Source organism: Dendronephthya gigantea, unplaced genomic scaffold (assembly GCF_004324835.1).
Source record: "Dendronephthya gigantea isolate DGI-Jeju-01 unplaced genomic scaffold, DenGig_1.0 000002F, whole genome shotgun sequence".
Taxonomy (NCBI): Eukaryota; Metazoa; Cnidaria; class Anthozoa; order Malacalcyonacea; family Nephtheidae; genus Dendronephthya; species Dendronephthya gigantea.
In genome coordinates, this window is record NW_021163012.1 from 1,164,189 (window position 1) to 1,180,140 (window position 15,952).

The 15,952-nt window shown below is 37.4% G+C and overlaps 3 protein-coding genes across 3 annotated transcripts; 2 read left to right on the forward strand and 1 right to left on the reverse strand.

Annotated features, from left to right (window-relative positions):
• The first annotated feature begins 209 nt into the window (after positions 1-209).
• On the forward strand, positions 210-9,171 carry LOC114537876. Its single transcript, XM_028558990.1, has 11 exons — positions 210-402; positions 1,128-1,271; positions 1,472-6,901; positions 7,028-7,099; positions 7,194-7,245; positions 7,380-7,606; positions 7,684-7,773; positions 7,850-8,004; positions 8,086-8,234; positions 8,319-8,449; positions 8,611-9,171. Exons 1-11 carry the CDS (start codon positions 274-276, stop codon positions 8,743-8,745), a joined length of 6,714 nt encoding a protein of 2,237 aa, XP_028414791.1. The 5' UTR covers positions 210-273; the 3' UTR covers positions 8,746-9,171.
• A 20-nt stretch (positions 9,172-9,191) lies between these two features.
• Positions 9,192-10,474, reverse strand: LOC114537985 (RNA pseudouridylate synthase domain-containing protein 1-like). The gene is made up of 3 exons (XM_028559099.1): positions 10,095-10,474; positions 9,805-9,921; positions 9,192-9,642 (listed from the first exon to the last, which is right to left on the reverse strand). Exons 1-3 carry the CDS (start codon positions 10,407-10,409, stop codon positions 9,352-9,354), a joined length of 723 nt encoding a protein of 240 aa, XP_028414900.1. The 5' UTR covers positions 10,410-10,474; the 3' UTR covers positions 9,192-9,351.
• A 106-nt stretch (positions 10,475-10,580) lies between these two features.
• Positions 10,581-15,885, forward strand: LOC114537886 (cell division cycle 5-related protein-like). The gene is made up of 18 exons (XM_028559001.1): positions 10,581-10,736; positions 10,895-10,998; positions 11,085-11,115; positions 11,206-11,464; positions 11,555-11,702; positions 11,818-11,894; positions 12,029-12,212; positions 12,562-12,643; positions 12,919-13,077; positions 13,161-13,478; positions 13,559-13,639; positions 13,876-13,972; positions 14,071-14,192; positions 14,439-14,738; positions 14,881-14,970; positions 15,050-15,133; positions 15,365-15,493; positions 15,608-15,885. The coding sequence occupies exons 1-18, from the start codon at positions 10,692-10,694 to the stop codon at positions 15,716-15,718; spliced, it is 2,421 nt and encodes an 806-aa protein (XP_028414802.1). The 5' UTR covers positions 10,581-10,691; the 3' UTR covers positions 15,719-15,885.
• The last annotated feature ends 67 nt before the right edge of the window (positions 15,886-15,952 follow it).

Sequence of the window (15,952 nt, forward strand, 5' to 3'; positions counted from 1 at the left end):
GGTAAGGGTGCACCCCTGCATTGAGAAGCACTCCTCATTCCAACCAACAAGGCTCCCCCAACCTCTCATGTATCGCGTTTAATTAATATTGGCAGCCGGGCGGTTTTTGGCAGTCTATCTTTCAGTGACCTAAGGCGTATTGAACTTCAGTAGGTAGGGGAAGGGGGGGACTCCGGCAACGAGATCGCATTGGGTGACAGGTGTTGGTGACTATTTTTACCAGAATTATTTTTCGCGAAAAAAAATAAAGAAATTTTCCGCGTATAAGAGGCCATGTTGATAAAAACAAACGAACAATATTATAAAAAACAATGTTCTTTGCAAATTATTACATTCATTTCTTACAATATGGAAGATAACGTATTTGAAATAGAAAAGATTCTTCAATCTTCTGTTAGAAAGGTTAGTTTTGCAATCAATTTGAGATGCTATATTTTGTTTTTTTACGATGTCATCAATACATGGGGGGAACAAAATTATACAGAAAGCTTCACATGTGACGCATCAATTGTTCCGATAATGTTTTGCTATTAATCTCGTATCTTAACATGCTTATTCATCGAGTTATTTATTTGGTATAATTGAAACAAATTGAGAGTTTTCCATACTACATTAGACCCTCGCTTCTATTGATATTAAGGTATACGTGTCGGTCAATTGACAAATTAATTGTAGGAAAACATTCATGCGTAATCTGCTATAGATCTAATGTCTACTGAAATGTATAAGTATCTAACTTATTGCTTTCATCAGCGTCATTCTATTGTTACACGTGATAATATTTAGCAACAATTTGCAAATGTAGCAATTATTATTACTATCAAATCTCATTGTAACATATGGTCAGGTAAACTAATTTTCCAGCCAAATTGAATTTTTGCTTTTGTTTCCGAGCTCTTATAGTAAACTACAACGACCTGGAAAATATATGTCATAAGTTGAAAAGATGTTGCTTTGCATGGAGAAGTTTGCATGTAAAAAACTGGTTGAACTTTCAACTTGCATTTTCACAATGATTAAGTTGTTTTATAACAAGGAGAGAATGTGATTATATGCAATAAAAATACAATTGGGTGTAACTAATTAGTGCAAGACTTTCTATTTCTATTTCTCTACATTTTTCTTAGGGATTAAGGTATTATCGAGTGCGATGGAAAGGTTTTGGCGAGGAAGAAGACACTTGGGAGCCAGAAGAGAATTTGTTTGATTGTAAAGATGTTCTTGATGAATTTTGGAACAAAATTAAAAAGGATAAACAGACAAAATCTAAGGTAAATCAGCATTAACTTTTTCCAAAATCCACAGATAAGAATGGTCAGAATTGGTTAATTTACAAATTAGGCTCTACAAATAAAGCTCTATACATTTTTCTCAACTAATAATATCATGTCAATAGAGGACTGCTTTTGATCAATGGATGAATGTGTGTGGAATCTTGTTGACAAACAGTCAATTTATAACAAATTTTTAGGTTGAAAAACGTAAATCTGAATCCATGCCACAATGTCAAACCACTAAGGCCAAAAAGAAGAAAGATGGGAGAACAACCAACAATAGTACAAGTGCACGCATTGATTCAAGCTCATTGCAAAGTGAAACCATTATTATTCCTGAAACAAATGACACAACAACTGTCAAACAGTCAAAATCAAAGAAGAAGAAAATTGAAATAGACCAGGAAGACAAGAGCTTGGACATACATCAAGAACCCAAGAAAGTCCATAAAAAGAGGGGCAGAAAGCCTAAGAATTTATCTGCTAAGACTGAGTTAGATAAAACTTCTCAACCACAAGGTTTAATAGATGAAAATGAAAACCTAACCAACACAAATTCTGAGAATATTCTCCCAGTGGACAAAACAGACCCACCATTGGTGATTATTGATAATGAACAAGAATCCCCTCCAAAAGAATGTAGCACAAAAAAGGTCATCCTGCATAAAGACTCTCGTGAAAACCTGGGCAATAAAAGCGTAACGAAAAGAGGAAATTTATCTTCCATTTCCTCTGAGCCTTCCCCAGAATATGTTCCAGAGTATTGCGATGAAACGTTAGCATATGATGATATTTCTGTTGAAGAAGAGTTTGAATTTTTTGGAGAAACAGGTTACCATCTCAAAGATAGCATTAGTCCAGAAAAAAGTGGTATTGGAACACAGCAAAGTGCAGCTATAGCTGAGGGTTGCAAAAGAGATGATACGAATTCTATGAAAAAAAATCAAGTTAATTTGATGAATGATGAAGATCATGAGAGGAGTGAAAGAGATGTGAGAGGTGATGGCCAAACTCATGTGAAAACTCATCATCATGTAAAGGGTGGTGAAGATCATGTCAAGGATGATCATAATTATGTGAAAGATGATAAAGATCAAGATAACAATCACATGGAAGATGATGATAAAGATCATACCAAGAAGGATGAAGATTATGTAAAAGATAACAAAGATCATGTTAAAGATGATAAAGATCATGTGAGAAACGATGAAAATCATGTGAAAGATGATAAAGATCATGTGAAAGATGATAAAGATCATGTGAAAAACGATGAAGATCATATGAGAAACGATAAAGATCATGTGAAAGACAATGAAGATCATGTGAAAGACGATGGAGATCATGTGAAAGACAATGAAGATCATGTGAAAGACAATAAAGATCATGTGAAAGACAATGAGGATCATGTGAAAGACGATAAAGATCATGTGAAAGACGATGGAGATCATGTGAAAGACAATGAAGATCATGTGAAAGACAATAAAGATCATGTGAAAGACGATAAAGATCATGTGAAAGACGATGAAGATCATGTGAAAGACGATAAAGATCATGTGAAAGACGATAAAGATCATGTGAAAGACGATGAAGATCATGCAAAAGATGATAATGATTACGAGAAAGTTGATAAAGGTCGAGTGAATGGTGATGAAAGTCATGTGAAAGATGATGACGATCTCGTGAAAGAAGATGATTACGTGAAAAATCAGAAAGATAATGACGAACGTCACACAAATGATGAGAATCATGTGGAAGTTGACGATGATGCAGTGGAAAATGTTGAAAAAGGTTCTGATAATCATGTGAAGGATAATAAAGATCATGAAATGAAGCATGATGGTAATCAAGGGGAAAAATTTAGAGACCAGATAAAGGATGGTGAAGAAGAGATGGAAATTGATAGCGGCCACGAGAGGGATAAAGGAGATGACGCAAAAAACCTTTATCGTGATAATCATGTAGAGCAACTTGTAAAAGATGGTGGGGACATTGATCAAGACATAATTGAGACTGCTTCATCAGCCAAAGAGGTAGGAACGGAAGAAACACAAGAGCGACAGGATGACAACGAAGAAGACAGTGATATTACTTCTACCGGTTGCCTAAAGTTAGAGCAGCCATTGAACGGTCCTACTAACAATGATAAAGTTGAATATATTATTTTAGACGATAGCCCTTGCGCCTCCAGCGAGAGAGATGGTGAATTGTTTGACAGAGATATTGATCTTGTAAACAGCCAACAAGATAACACAACACCCGCATTAACGTCTGAGACTGTCATCTCCGTAGAAAAGGATACCAGTGTAGAGCCTATAGCTGGAGATCTACCGCTAGGACACTTGGCATCTGCTGGAGAAAGTACTGACGTTGGTCAAACTGAGAATGTTAACCATCAAAGGAGCACCGATCTGAAGCTTAAATTAAGGTCAAGTAGTTTTAGCAGTACAGGTCTCACTGACAGCGAATGCATGTCGCCGGAGTTTGTGCAATTGCCTGAGCCAAAGAAAGGCTTTTTTGACTTAGTTTTTGCAGCCGAAATATATGACGCGAAGGAGGACTTGACTGGTGAAATAAAAAACAAAGAAAGTAAAGTGAAAGAAGATGTTTCTAAAGATGCAGAATGCAAAACTGTTGTACAAGAAGTATGTAAAGATGACTTATGTCATGAACCAAAGAAAGACGACCAGCAGAGTGATTGCGTCGTAATGGTGGAAAAAATAGTGGAAATTTCTAAATTGAAAACATGCGATGAAATAAAAACGATTGAAACAAAAGCGGTTGGTATTGAAAGTAAAAAGAACCAAGAAAAGCTATTGGAAACAACTGAAGACAAGCCAGTTCCAAAGAAGGATGGTGAAAATGAAGAAAATACAAGTGGATCTCTTAGTCCAACCAGCCAGCAAAGGAGGTTATCTGACGAAGAAACGGCACTGTGTTTGTTGGATTTGTCCTGTTCGAAATCTGGGAAAGCCGTTGAGATTACTGAAATAAAGTTTCAAGCACCGAGTCAAGATATTCCTAAAAGTACGAACATTGAAGATGCGAGTGAAAAGGATCAAAAAGGTGTTGTGGAAACAAGAGTTTCTTGTGATTCACCCGTAGATTTAGCCAGAAATAAGGATAAGAAAGAAACTAACCAGCAAGTTTCTCTGAAGAGGAAATCAAATGAAAATAAAAGTAAAGCTGATAAGAAAAGGAGCAAAGTTCTTTTGAACATTCCGTTTATGATTCAAGAATGTGACAATGAAGTAATAGATCTTCTTCAAGATATGAAAGAGAGTTGTGTGTCCCCCTCTGAGGATAGCAAAGACTTAAAATCTCAGAGTTCACCGGCTATCGATAAAAGAAAGACTTCAGCAACAAAACCAGTAGTAATAAATGAACGTCAGAAAGAAAATGTGGTGTCGACTTCTGAGTCATCGCATTTTGAGATTGGATTACCTTTAGGCAAAGAGATAAGATCGATGCCCTCTGTTAGAGAACAAGGCGTTCACCATTCGGAGAAAAAGCGACATAAAACTTCTACATCATCTTCACATATTAAGAGCAAACCGCTTTCAGCCCATAAGGTGGAAGCGTCGTCCAAAAATACTTCGGAAAAGAAACACCACCGATTGTTGAAAAAAAAAGTGGAAGGATATGAAACGACAAAGTCGAAGGAATTAAAGGGACAAAGAACAGAAGGCAAATCCGAATCCCGTTCGGTGGAAGAAAAATCAGGAAAAAAGCATTATATTCAGCCAGTAACTTCATCAAGTTTTGAGAAGAATAAATCAGAGTTTGTTTCCTCTCATCGTAGATTGACAAAATCCCAAGAAGGGGTTAGCTCAAGCGAAGCAGAAACAAAGGATTCACAGCATATTCCAACTACAGCAATGTCCTCCTCCGTTGCTCTGAGCCGATGCTCGTCATCAAGTAGCGATGATCCTGATATTGCAAACGCTCGTAGAAAGGAAAAGTACGACGTAAACATGCAAGGAATTAATTCTTTATCTTGGAGTAATGACTCTAGCAAGACTTATCCCTATTCTGCACAATTAGTTAGGCCGCTTTCATTAAACCAAGCAAACCCAAATCTTTATCCAGCCGGCTTTAACCCCGTCATTGTTAATCATTTAAACCAGAAAGGGTTTCATCCACAGGCCAGTTTTCCTTTTACCACAACATTTAATCAACCACATCCAAGCAATCCTTCGAACCTCGTCAACCAGAAACCGTTTTCGGCAGTTGCTGGTTTGAACTGGTATCCTAACAATCATCCACGTCCTGTTAGACTCATCACTGCTCCAATGTTTCTGTCAAACCAGCTGTATTTTGTGCCAGCTTTTTCGCCCACTTCGCAATCATCCCAGCAAGCTTCGTACGGAAGAGCTTTACAGGAGATCGCAAAAAGAAAACACACAGAAGATTTAGATCAACCGGTTTCCGATACGCCTTCTAATTCGTCAATCGACACGGATAAAGCGTGGTATACCAAAGATGTAGGAAGTCCCAGTAAGGGAAATTCATTGCATGATATAAAACATCCCGGGGGTATCATAGCTTGTGTTCAATCTCAGATTAATATGCAGGCAAGAGAGTTCATTGATCAGGCAGAGAGTAAAGTTTTAAGTGGTGTAGATCGGTCAAATAACATTGTAGTAAGCATCACAGAAACTAAGAACGATGATTTTTCACCCACGGTTGCTTCGGAAAAGTCGAGAGCTTCATTTCCTTTACAACAAAGTGAGTCTTGTAAAGTGAAGAATAAAGAAGGTAGTCTCACTGGGAAATGTAGGGAAAGTTCATCAAATCGACGTGAATTAGACGGGAATCATAGACAAGGTGCCATTACTGGTGAAACGTTTGAAAACGAACAGACGAAAGTCAATGATGGAAAATATTTTGTGAAGGAGTCGATAAGTTTGACTGAAAAGTATAAAGAAGAAACGCATGCTGGAAATAGGAGAACTTCATCTGAAAGGAAAGTTGCTGGTGGTTTATCTGCTAATACCACGAATCTTTCAGACTACACTGTCAGTAGGTCTGCAACGAGCCATGCGATAGATAACAGAATCGGGATCAAGAGAAATACAGAAAACTCCGAATCCATTCAAAAGACCTTGGAAGAAATGAAAATCTCAAAATCGACCATCGACAGTAACAAAACTACACTTGAAAGCATACATGATAGTTTATCTGCTATTAGTGCAAAGCCGTTGCACGTTAAGGTTAGCACGTCTGGAATAAGTGATCAGACCGTTGGAATTGATATGACTAAAGACCAGACCGTGAATCCCGGAAAAAATAATATAGCTTTAAACTCTGAATCTAGTCAAGAATCCTCTTTGAGGGAAACTAAAAGCTCCAGTAGTGAGAGTAGCAAAACTATAACACAGTTCAAGGACAAGAAGAGAGATAAAGACCAAGGGAAAATTAATGATAAACCGTCCTCGAAGCAGAAACCCTTCCAGGAGGAAACCAGAAGCTCAAAGTCTGCCAGCGAGAACGGAAAGCGTTGCTCAAAGGACAGAGTGAGAAGTCGGGAGTCTCCTGCAAAGGATCAGAAAGAAAGAAGTAAGATTGCGTCTCGTTCTAAGGAGGAAGATCGACGAAGTAGACGCGATACAAAAGAAAAAGAACTTAAGGTAAGAAGCAGTTCCATCAGTTTTAAACTGTTCTTCCTAGAGGTCTACTAGGGATAATCTCTTATTGATCCAGTGTTACTACACGAAGAAACCTAAACTAACTTTATTTAAATGTTTTGGCTTTAGAAACAAGAGTCAGACTCTGAGGTGGAATTTGATTTGGATGACTATAATCCGGAGGAAGTGATCACACACAAGGTAAGTATCTTTGTGACTAATACGTGTATATGTTAATGCACAGTAATGTGTCTATTTGATGATGAAATCACTACTTTCTTCCTTCTTTTCTTAGCCAGAGAAAATAGAAATAACTCATAGTGGTATAACCACAGCAATGTCATTACGTAAGTAACCAATTGCTAAATAATTTTGTAAAATTTTGTATGAAGTATACAGTTAAAACTTAAACACAAACTGACCAACACATGCTAGACTTCTCTAGATATCCACCAGGATGTAAAATTTTTTCTTGAAATAGGGGAAGTAAAGTTTGCTATCAAGCAAGGTAATACAGCCACGGTCCTGGCCTCACTTGCTGGTGGGATAAATGTTGATTCACAGGACAGTGTTACAGGAATGACATTGTTGATGAGAGCTGTATCATTTGGCCAAGATAATATTGTTAAACTATTGTTAAGTCATGGTGCAAATATCAACATCAAAGATAATACTGGCAGCACACCATTAATTACAGCTTGTGAGCAGGTAAAAATGAGGAGAAAAACATCAAATCGTTTTCATTTAATTGACCATGAGAGAACTCAAACATTTGAATTTTTTAGGGTTTTGAAAACATTGTGTCTCTTCTTCTAAGCGTCGAAACTGATATAAATGCTAAGCAATCAATGTCTGGTGAAACTGCTCTTATCAAGGTGGGTTTATTTCAAATGTTTGTCTTCTATAAAAAGCTATAAATAAAACTTGCTTTTTGTATTTCTGTTTCCCCAGGCATGTATGAATGGGCATTACTCAGTGGTGGCTATGTTGCTTGCCCATGGTGCTGATTGTCAGATCAGAAGTGTCACTGGGCTGACTGCTTCACAGCTTGCGGTGCAGTGTGGACACTTTGAGATACGAGATCTGCTTGAATCACACAACAAAAAGTGAGTAGAAAGATATGAACTAAATGCTGATTAGATAGAGTAAATCATATGTTACTAACCTTGAACTCTTTCTTATTGTAGACTGCAGCGTTGTGTTGAAACAGCAATCTCAAGTTGCTTGTGTGACTCAAGTAAACTCATGTACCCCCCATTGTTGCCATTTGTTAGCTTATATCCATCGGAAGGACAGAATTTTACCTACCATTTTCACTGTAGCGACATGCTTTTAAGTATGTTCATCTAATTTTACTCATTTTTCTATTGTGACTTAGTGATTTCAGTGATTATTGACTAGTTTATCCAACATATTTTAGGTAAAACAGTCTTGCTGTTTTGCCTTCGTGCTGTGTTTTCAAGAAGTGGACAAGTGGATCTAAGTTTCTCTAAAGACAATGGAGTACATACTGTTTTATTAAATGGATCTATTCAATCACCTGTTCTACCTGTAAGTTACATCTAACGGCAGTATTTTCTAACACTATCTAAGAAACTCTGTTATCGAACAACCCAGGCATTATTACTGACATTATTGCCCAGTGTCTGTATATTGATTTTCCTATATTACCAAGAGTTTTTTTATCAATTTACTTGTACTATATTTTATAGAGCAGTAAATCAGTGTTTGTATTGGAACCAAAAATTGACACAAACCGGCTAATTTTGCAAACCTATCAATCTCATGTTCATCTTCTGGTCTGCATCTATGCTGCTGAAGTGGAAGGGAATTTGGCATTATCATGACCAATGTAATTTATTTTAAGATGTGTAAATAGGTAGATGAACTTAATATATAATATTGATATTTCCATATGTAGAATGTTTTTTAACTAATAGCAAAACAGTGCAGCATACGGTGGTGCTATTTTAATGTTCACGACATACAACAGCATTCCTACAACTGTTGCATACAGCTTTTGTCTCTTATATGTATCTCTTATGTGTATACACACATGGCAATTTTCAGCATGATTCCAGAGTTGACCACCATATGAACACTATATTTTAGATTTGTTGGTGATTGGTATTGTTGAAATGTTTTTTGAAAGGTTTGCTTAATGTACATGTAATTGTACTGTAGGATTATTTAAGAATATTGTATGTATAACATTTTGTGAGTCTTACTTTGCCTTGTAAATATTAGCTTGTTCGTTTTAGTTTTAGTTTCATTATAGGGAAAACAATAAAAGAATAAAGAACTAGTGATTGAGGTTTGTTTTTAGATCCTGAAGCCTGATTTCCATTTAGACGTAATTTTGTAAACAAGTCATTTTCACTTATGAGAAAGTCTGGACGTAAAATTGTCTTTATTTCTGTATTCAAATCAGTCATTGACATGGCACAACCTTACTATATCCTGTGTTTACTCTCAATCAGACAACCAAATGGATCCAATGTTGTGATGTCTACTGCCTCGTGCTCTAAAGGTATCATAAGTTTCCAGGAATGTAACATCATCCGATATGGCTTACTATCCAACTTTCCTGAATACGTATAATCTCCTAAAATTGGATGGCCAATATTCAGGCAGTGCACCCTGATCTGATGTCGACGCCCTGTAATTGGATGAACTGCAAGTTTTGAGATGGGCTGACTTTTGTAATATCCTCTGTTAAGAACTTTAATTCTTGTTTCTGCTGACTAGAGAGGATAAAAAACAACAGATGCTACACCTTGTGGGAATGGAGGAATTATGGTGGCATTAGGCAAGATCAACTTGCACCTGAGGACAATAATAAGTTATATATTTATAAAAATGTTTCTCTTTTCCTTCTAAAGGTGATCCTAAAGAGTATGGTATACCTTGGGATGTGTGTATTTCATTTCGTCTGATGTCATAGCAAATCCTGTGACATCACTTGAGTCCTTTCCAATCATAGACTTGATAACTTGTTCATCTTCTGAGACATGACCACGCACCTTATAATGTACAGATAATTGTTTCAAATCATTCTGGTTGAAGTCTGGGTTATTATTGCAGACAGACTTAGCCTGCCCCACATGCATCTCTAATGATATTAGTGTATCAGACTTTGAATTGCTCATATGTTGAATGTTAAGATAGGACCATTGTTCAAAATACACACTCTTACCAAAGCCAAGTACTCTTTTTCCACTTTTCTTTCCTTAAACAGTCGTACCACTTCTCCAGTTGTCTTTTTATTCAATGTAATGCACAATGCTCCACTTGTGGCATAGTCCAACTGGTGCGGAAAACGAAAGCCAGAACAAACATGGTTATCAACAAGGTCCGGTCTTTGATCACCCAATATACTGGCAACAGTTTTACCATGCGTCTGTAGCTCTTTTTCACCATTAATACATAAATCATAAGGTTTATTGATAACAATGTAGTTTTGTGTTTCAAGAAGAATAGATATTGGCTCTGAGATTGCAGGATTGCTCATAAAGGTATACAGTGTAATATATTTATCGGATTAGTAAAACTGTAGAAACTTCACTGGGTTAATCTCTGTGGTTAATCCCTGATTAATCTAAGAAGATTATCCAGTCAGATTAAGGATTAAACTTCAATGCGAAAAAATACGAATCGGGTGATTAGTAAAGGAAGAGATTAGTTTTCGTAGCCATATTGAAATTTACATGCTACAAAATTTCAAAAGGTTTTCTGCCAAATCTCGACAAATTGTGCAGATTTTATTTGTGTTTTGCCGTGGAATTGATCTACAATGCCAAGAATACTTATTAAAGGAGGTGTTTGGAGAAACACAGAGGTTTGTGAACAGAAATAATAGTATTTCGTTACTTGGCATTACAGTTATTTACACTACCAGAATGGTTAACCGCTCAGAAAAGTTTATGTGCTGTTTAACGTGTATTAATTTTTTCATAATCTGTATATTTGGTGATGTTTCCCGTTGTTGAATGTTAGGATGAAATTCTCAAAGCAGCTGTAATGAAATATGGCTTGAATCAGTGGTCACGAATTGCTTCCTTGCTTCACAGAAAGTCAGCTAAACAGTGCAAGGCAAGATGGTAAGGACATCTCACAAGCATGCCATGTGCAGTTTATGACAGCAGTTTATTATAATCTAGTAATACCACTGTTGTTATAATTTTAGGTATGAGTGGTTGGATCCTAGTATTAAAAAGGTAAGTCTTCACTTGACTCTGCAGTTTGATGAAAGAAGGTAAAATGTATATACATGTAGTTTCTGATGTAATTTTACTTTATTTGTTCAGACTGAATGGAGTCGTGAGGAGGATGAGAAACTTCTGCATCTTGCTAAACTGATGCCAACACAATGGAGAACGATTGCGCCACTTATTGGTCGTACAGCATCACAATGCCTTGAGAGATATGAGTATCTTCTCGATCAGGCTCAAGCTAAGGAAGGCGAGGAAACTGGGGATGATCCACGGAAACTGAGACCTGGCGAGATTGATCCAAATCCCGAAACCAAACCAGCCAGACCTGATCCTATTGATATGGATGAGGATGGTCAGTGTTGTTTATCATGATGAGACAATTTATAGATCTGGTTCAAATGGTCATAAGTGGATATGCCTTTTCTTTTTCTCCAACATATAGAACTTGAAATGTTATCAGAAGCCAGAGCTCGTTTAGCCAACACACAGGGCAAGAAAGCAAAAAGGAAAGCCAGAGAAAAACAGCTTGAGGAAGCTAGAAGATTAGCAGCATTACAGAAACGTAGAGAATTAAGAGCTGCCGGCATTGAGTAAGTGTGAGATGCTGATTCATGAACAAATGGGGTATCATATGGTTTGACCTGTGTCTTTGTAGGTATTGTAATCTTTGCAGTGCTGTTCAATGTACGCTGTCTATGCTTTTAGAATTAAGAAACATAGAAAGAAGAGACGTGGTGTGGATTATAATGCTGAAATACCATTTGAAAAGAAACCTGCTCCTGGTAAGGAGTAAAGCAAAGTTCTTTAGTTTCATTCTCATTTGATACATATTTGCTCTGTTCAATAGCTTGCTTAGCAGAAATGCTTAGAAATGACGTCACCTTGTAATAGAATTTGTATGAATACATTTTACTAGGCTTTTATGATACGGCTGAGGAAAATATTGCTCCAATTGAACCCGACTTTAAGAAATTGAGACAGGATAACTTGGATGGGAAAATGAGAGATCAGAAAGAAGCTGAGGAACGACGGAAGGACAAGGAAAAACTAAAGAAAAGAAAAGAAAGTGATTTGCCAGGAGCTGTTATGCAGATCAACAAGTAAGTACGGGGTAGATTGATCAACAGTAATGTCGCTAGCCAGAAGAGTGAGACATATTCATATATATATATGTTTGTGTTCTACACCTTAATTACCTATTTTTAAACAAAGAAGGGTTGTCAGAATAGAAGTCCATTCTGCAGTATTCAATTGAATATATCTTCTTTATGAAATTAGTCAAATTTTTCTGTTTATTTATAAGAAATCTAGTTTCAACATAAATTTGAAGGTGAAATAAAAGCAGAGATATTAAGTTGTTTCAAGTTGTCCCTGTCCTTTTCATCATTTCTGATTATAGCCTGGTTGTCACAAATTTCTAACTGCTTTTCTCTTCTTGTTTTTTCTCAGGTTAAATAATCCAGATCACATTAAAAAGAGAAGTAAACTTGTTCTTCCTAAACCTCAAGTTTCTGATGCTGAACTGGAAGAGGTAATGAGTGTGAAAGTTGGTGTCCAAAAAAATACCTTATCTGAGTTTTTTAAACCAAACACAGTGGTTTCTTCACTAGCAGATAAATAGTTTGCCAGGAAAATATTTGTTTGAATTTTTACTGTTATTCATTTAGGGTGATAAACATTCATTATGGTCATAAATAGATTAGTTTATTTATTCTGCTCACAATTAAACAAATCAATCCAAATATTACTCTACCATTGGAAATCCCATGTAAAACATGCACCATTGTTCCTTGCACAATCTTGCAGGTAGTTAAAATGGGGTTTGCAAGCGAGACTGCTCGAGCCAGTGTGGAAGATGGAAGCACAGCATCTGATGCTCTGCTTGCCGAATATTCTATCACCCCGGGGAACCTCAATCAACTAAGAACACCCAGAACTCCAGCATCACAAGACACAGTCCTTCAGGTACATATATACCAAACAAATGCCTGTATTTCACTATCTATTATTGAATGCATTCACACAAATTGCTCTTCTTCTACCTAAAGGAAGCTCAAAATATCTTAGCTCTTAACCAAGTGGACACTCCACTAAAAGGAGGAATGAACACACCTCTTCTGGAGTCCAGTTTCGAGGGTGTTACACCCAAGAGAGCTGATGTGAAAACACCCAACATGATGCTTGGAACACCATTCAGAACGCCACAGGCGGATGGACAAGGTCTCACACCACGTTTGAGTGGAACACCAGGACCTAAAGGGACAATGACGCCAGGACGAGGGTCGGTTAGGGACAAACTAAGCATTAATCGAGAGGATGCATTGGTCGATGAATACGAGTCTGCACATATGGCAAGACAACAACAAGTTAGTTCAACAACATTTCTGTTCGTTATATGTGTCAAACTGAACCTCAAAGCCTCACGAGTTCTTGCTTTCTCCATTAGGAAGAACAAAGATCACGACTTAAAGAAAGCCTTTCCAATCTTCCTGTTCCATCAAATGATTTTGAGATTGTTGTTCCTGAGGTAATATACGTAGTTCCTGCCAGCTCTAGATCCCGACGGTGACGACCTGCCCCCCTCTCTCCATTGCCCCCTTCTCCCCATTGCCCTCTCTCCCCATTATCGCCTCCTTCCATTGCCCTCTGTCCCCATTGCCACCCTTGCTATGTCTCTGGGAAGGGTAGAAACCAATGTGACTGAATTCCAACAGGAGTAGGAGTAATCTGGCGTAGTTATTACTTTGGTTGCAAACGTTTTAGGCTGCGCCAGAGGAACAAGAGAAATCCATGGACGAAGGTTTCGTCGAAGATGCTTCTGACGTTGATGCCAGAGCTTATGCACTCAAAGTTTTAGAAGGTGAAAATGGTTTCCAAATCATTTATAATCCTTTCCCATGCAGTATACTCATGCAAAACTAGTTCATTCCTTCGCTAACGTTTGTATATAATATGCAGAGGAGAAAGAACGTAAATTATGGTCACAAGCTGTTCAACGCGACTTGCCACGTCCATCAGATGTCAACACAACCATTCTACGTCCTGCAAATATAGAGCCACCTTTAACAGCACTGCAGAAGGTACACACTATTGCCTTTAGAACTGATAATTGTTGCTTTTAGAACTGATATTTATTGCCTTTAGAACTGATAATTGTTGTCTTTAGAACTGATATTTATTGCCTTTGGAACAGATATTTATTGCCTTTAGAACTGATAATTGTTATCTTTGGAACTGATATTTATTGCCTTTAGAACTTATATTTATTGTCCTTTGAATTGGCTAGTACAGTTGTGTTGTATCAACGTTTTTAACTGTTCCATTAGGCGGAAGAGTTGATCAAGAGAGAGATGATCATTATGCTACGTAACGATATTGTAAATCATCCAACCAGCAGTCAGGTTGAACTTCTGAAACAGAAGAAAACACGCAACGCTGTCCAGGCCGTGATCGCTGCAAATCAGGCAGCTCTGGAGCGAGACCAACACGAGAAATTCACTGAAGAAGAAATGACAGATGCTAAGAAAATGCTGGCGAAAGAAATGGATTTTGTTAAACAAAGGATTGGCCATGGTGACCTTCCCATAGAGTCTTATTCAAAAGTATGGGATGAATGCTATGCACAGGTTAGCTCCGTTTTACCCTTAAACAAAGATACGAGGACGGTTGTCAAAGGTGGTTAAATTTTAAGTACTCATCAAAACTTGCTTAGCTTTAATTGTGAACGATTGGTGTCACTTAATATTGCGATAACTTTCATCATTTCAGGTCATGTTTTTACCGTCGCAAAAGCGATATACAAGAGCTGCATTGGCTAGCAAAAAAGACAGATTGGAATCCCTGGAAAAACGTCTTGAGGTTGGCGATTTGTGACTATGATATGTACCTGTTCATTGTGAGTCATGATATACTAGAAAATATTTTTCTTTACCAAAAGCTCAATCGCGGTCAAATGGCTCAAGATGCTAAAAAGGCTTCAAGAATTGAAAAGAAGTTGAAAGTTCTGTTAGGAGGATATCAGGTTAACTTAAATAAACTCTTTTAATTCCAACAGTGATCCTGTATATACATTCCCACTTTGTGAGTTACTACAGTAGCTACTGAACCAGGTTGTATCACTTGTACGAGGACTGGATTTAGAAATAGCAAGCTTTAATAAAGGTTGTACGGAGGGAAAGAATAGATCACTATCCCGTGGATAGCACTATCCAGCTTTCGTTAAACCGGCCCCAATCTTCTATATATTTTTCAGTCACGCGCTGTTGGATTAGTCAAGCAATTATCAGATATTCATGAGCAAGTTGAGCAAGCTTACGTCGAGAAACGAACCTTTGAAGAACTGAAAAATCAGGAGACGCAATCAATTCCAAAGCGTTTACAGGTTCGTTGATTGGATGACGATGCTCGTCTGTTTTTTGCTGTAGTTCATGTAGCTGCAACAATTCTTGATAGCATTTGAATTGCAAAATGATAAATTCATGTTGTAAATCTGTAGGCTCTGGAAGAAGACGTTGAAAGGCAATCGGAACGTGAACGAGAGCTTCAACGACGCTTTGGCGAACTTTTGGTCGAACGTGACAACCTAAAGCATTCAACGATGTCATAGCAACGAGGCAATGACGTGTGTACATAGATCAGTCGACTCCACACATCCCCCCCCCTGGGCTTCAGGCCATAGGATTAATTAACTCATTATGACCCAGTGACACCTTTAGTAGGTCGTACCATGAGTTATTACCACTAGTCATTACCACTAAATCACTAGTTATTATCAATAATATATTTTTATTGGAATAGAATTTACATATGCGTGGATTTTTGGTCTCTTTGGTATTTTTAT

Coding starts and splice junctions, on each gene's coding strand:
- LOC114537876 (XM_028558990.1), top strand. CDS start 274: ATGTTGATAAAAACAAACGAACAATATTATAAAAAACAATGTTCTTTG. Junction 6,902..7,027: donor CAAAAGAAAAAGAACTTAAG/GTAAGAAGCAGT, acceptor TTTTGGCTTTAG/AAACAAGAGTCAGACTCTGA. Junction 8,005..8,085: donor CTTGAATCACACAACAAAAA/GTGAGTAGAAAG, acceptor TTCTTATTGTAG/ACTGCAGCGTTGTGTTGAAA.
- LOC114537985 (XM_028559099.1), bottom strand. CDS start 10,409: ATGAGCAATCCTGCAATCTCAGAGCCAATATCTATTCTTCTTGAAACA. Junction 9,922..10,094: donor AAAAAGAGTACTTGGCTTTG/GTAAGAGTGTGT, acceptor GTACATTATAAG/GTGCGTGGTCATGTCTCAGA. Junction 9,643..9,804: donor TGAAATACACACATCCCAAG/GTATACCATACT, acceptor TATCCTCTCTAG/TCAGCAGAAACAAGAATTAA.
- LOC114537886 (XM_028559001.1), top strand. CDS start 10,692: ATGCCAAGAATACTTATTAAAGGAGGTGTTTGGAGAAACACAGAG. Junction 11,703..11,817: donor TTAAGAGCTGCCGGCATTGA/GTAAGTGTGAGA, acceptor CTATGCTTTTAG/AATTAAGAAACATAGAAAGA. Junction 14,971..15,049: donor CCCTGGAAAAACGTCTTGAG/GTTGGCGATTTG, acceptor CTTTACCAAAAG/CTCAATCGCGGTCAAATGGC.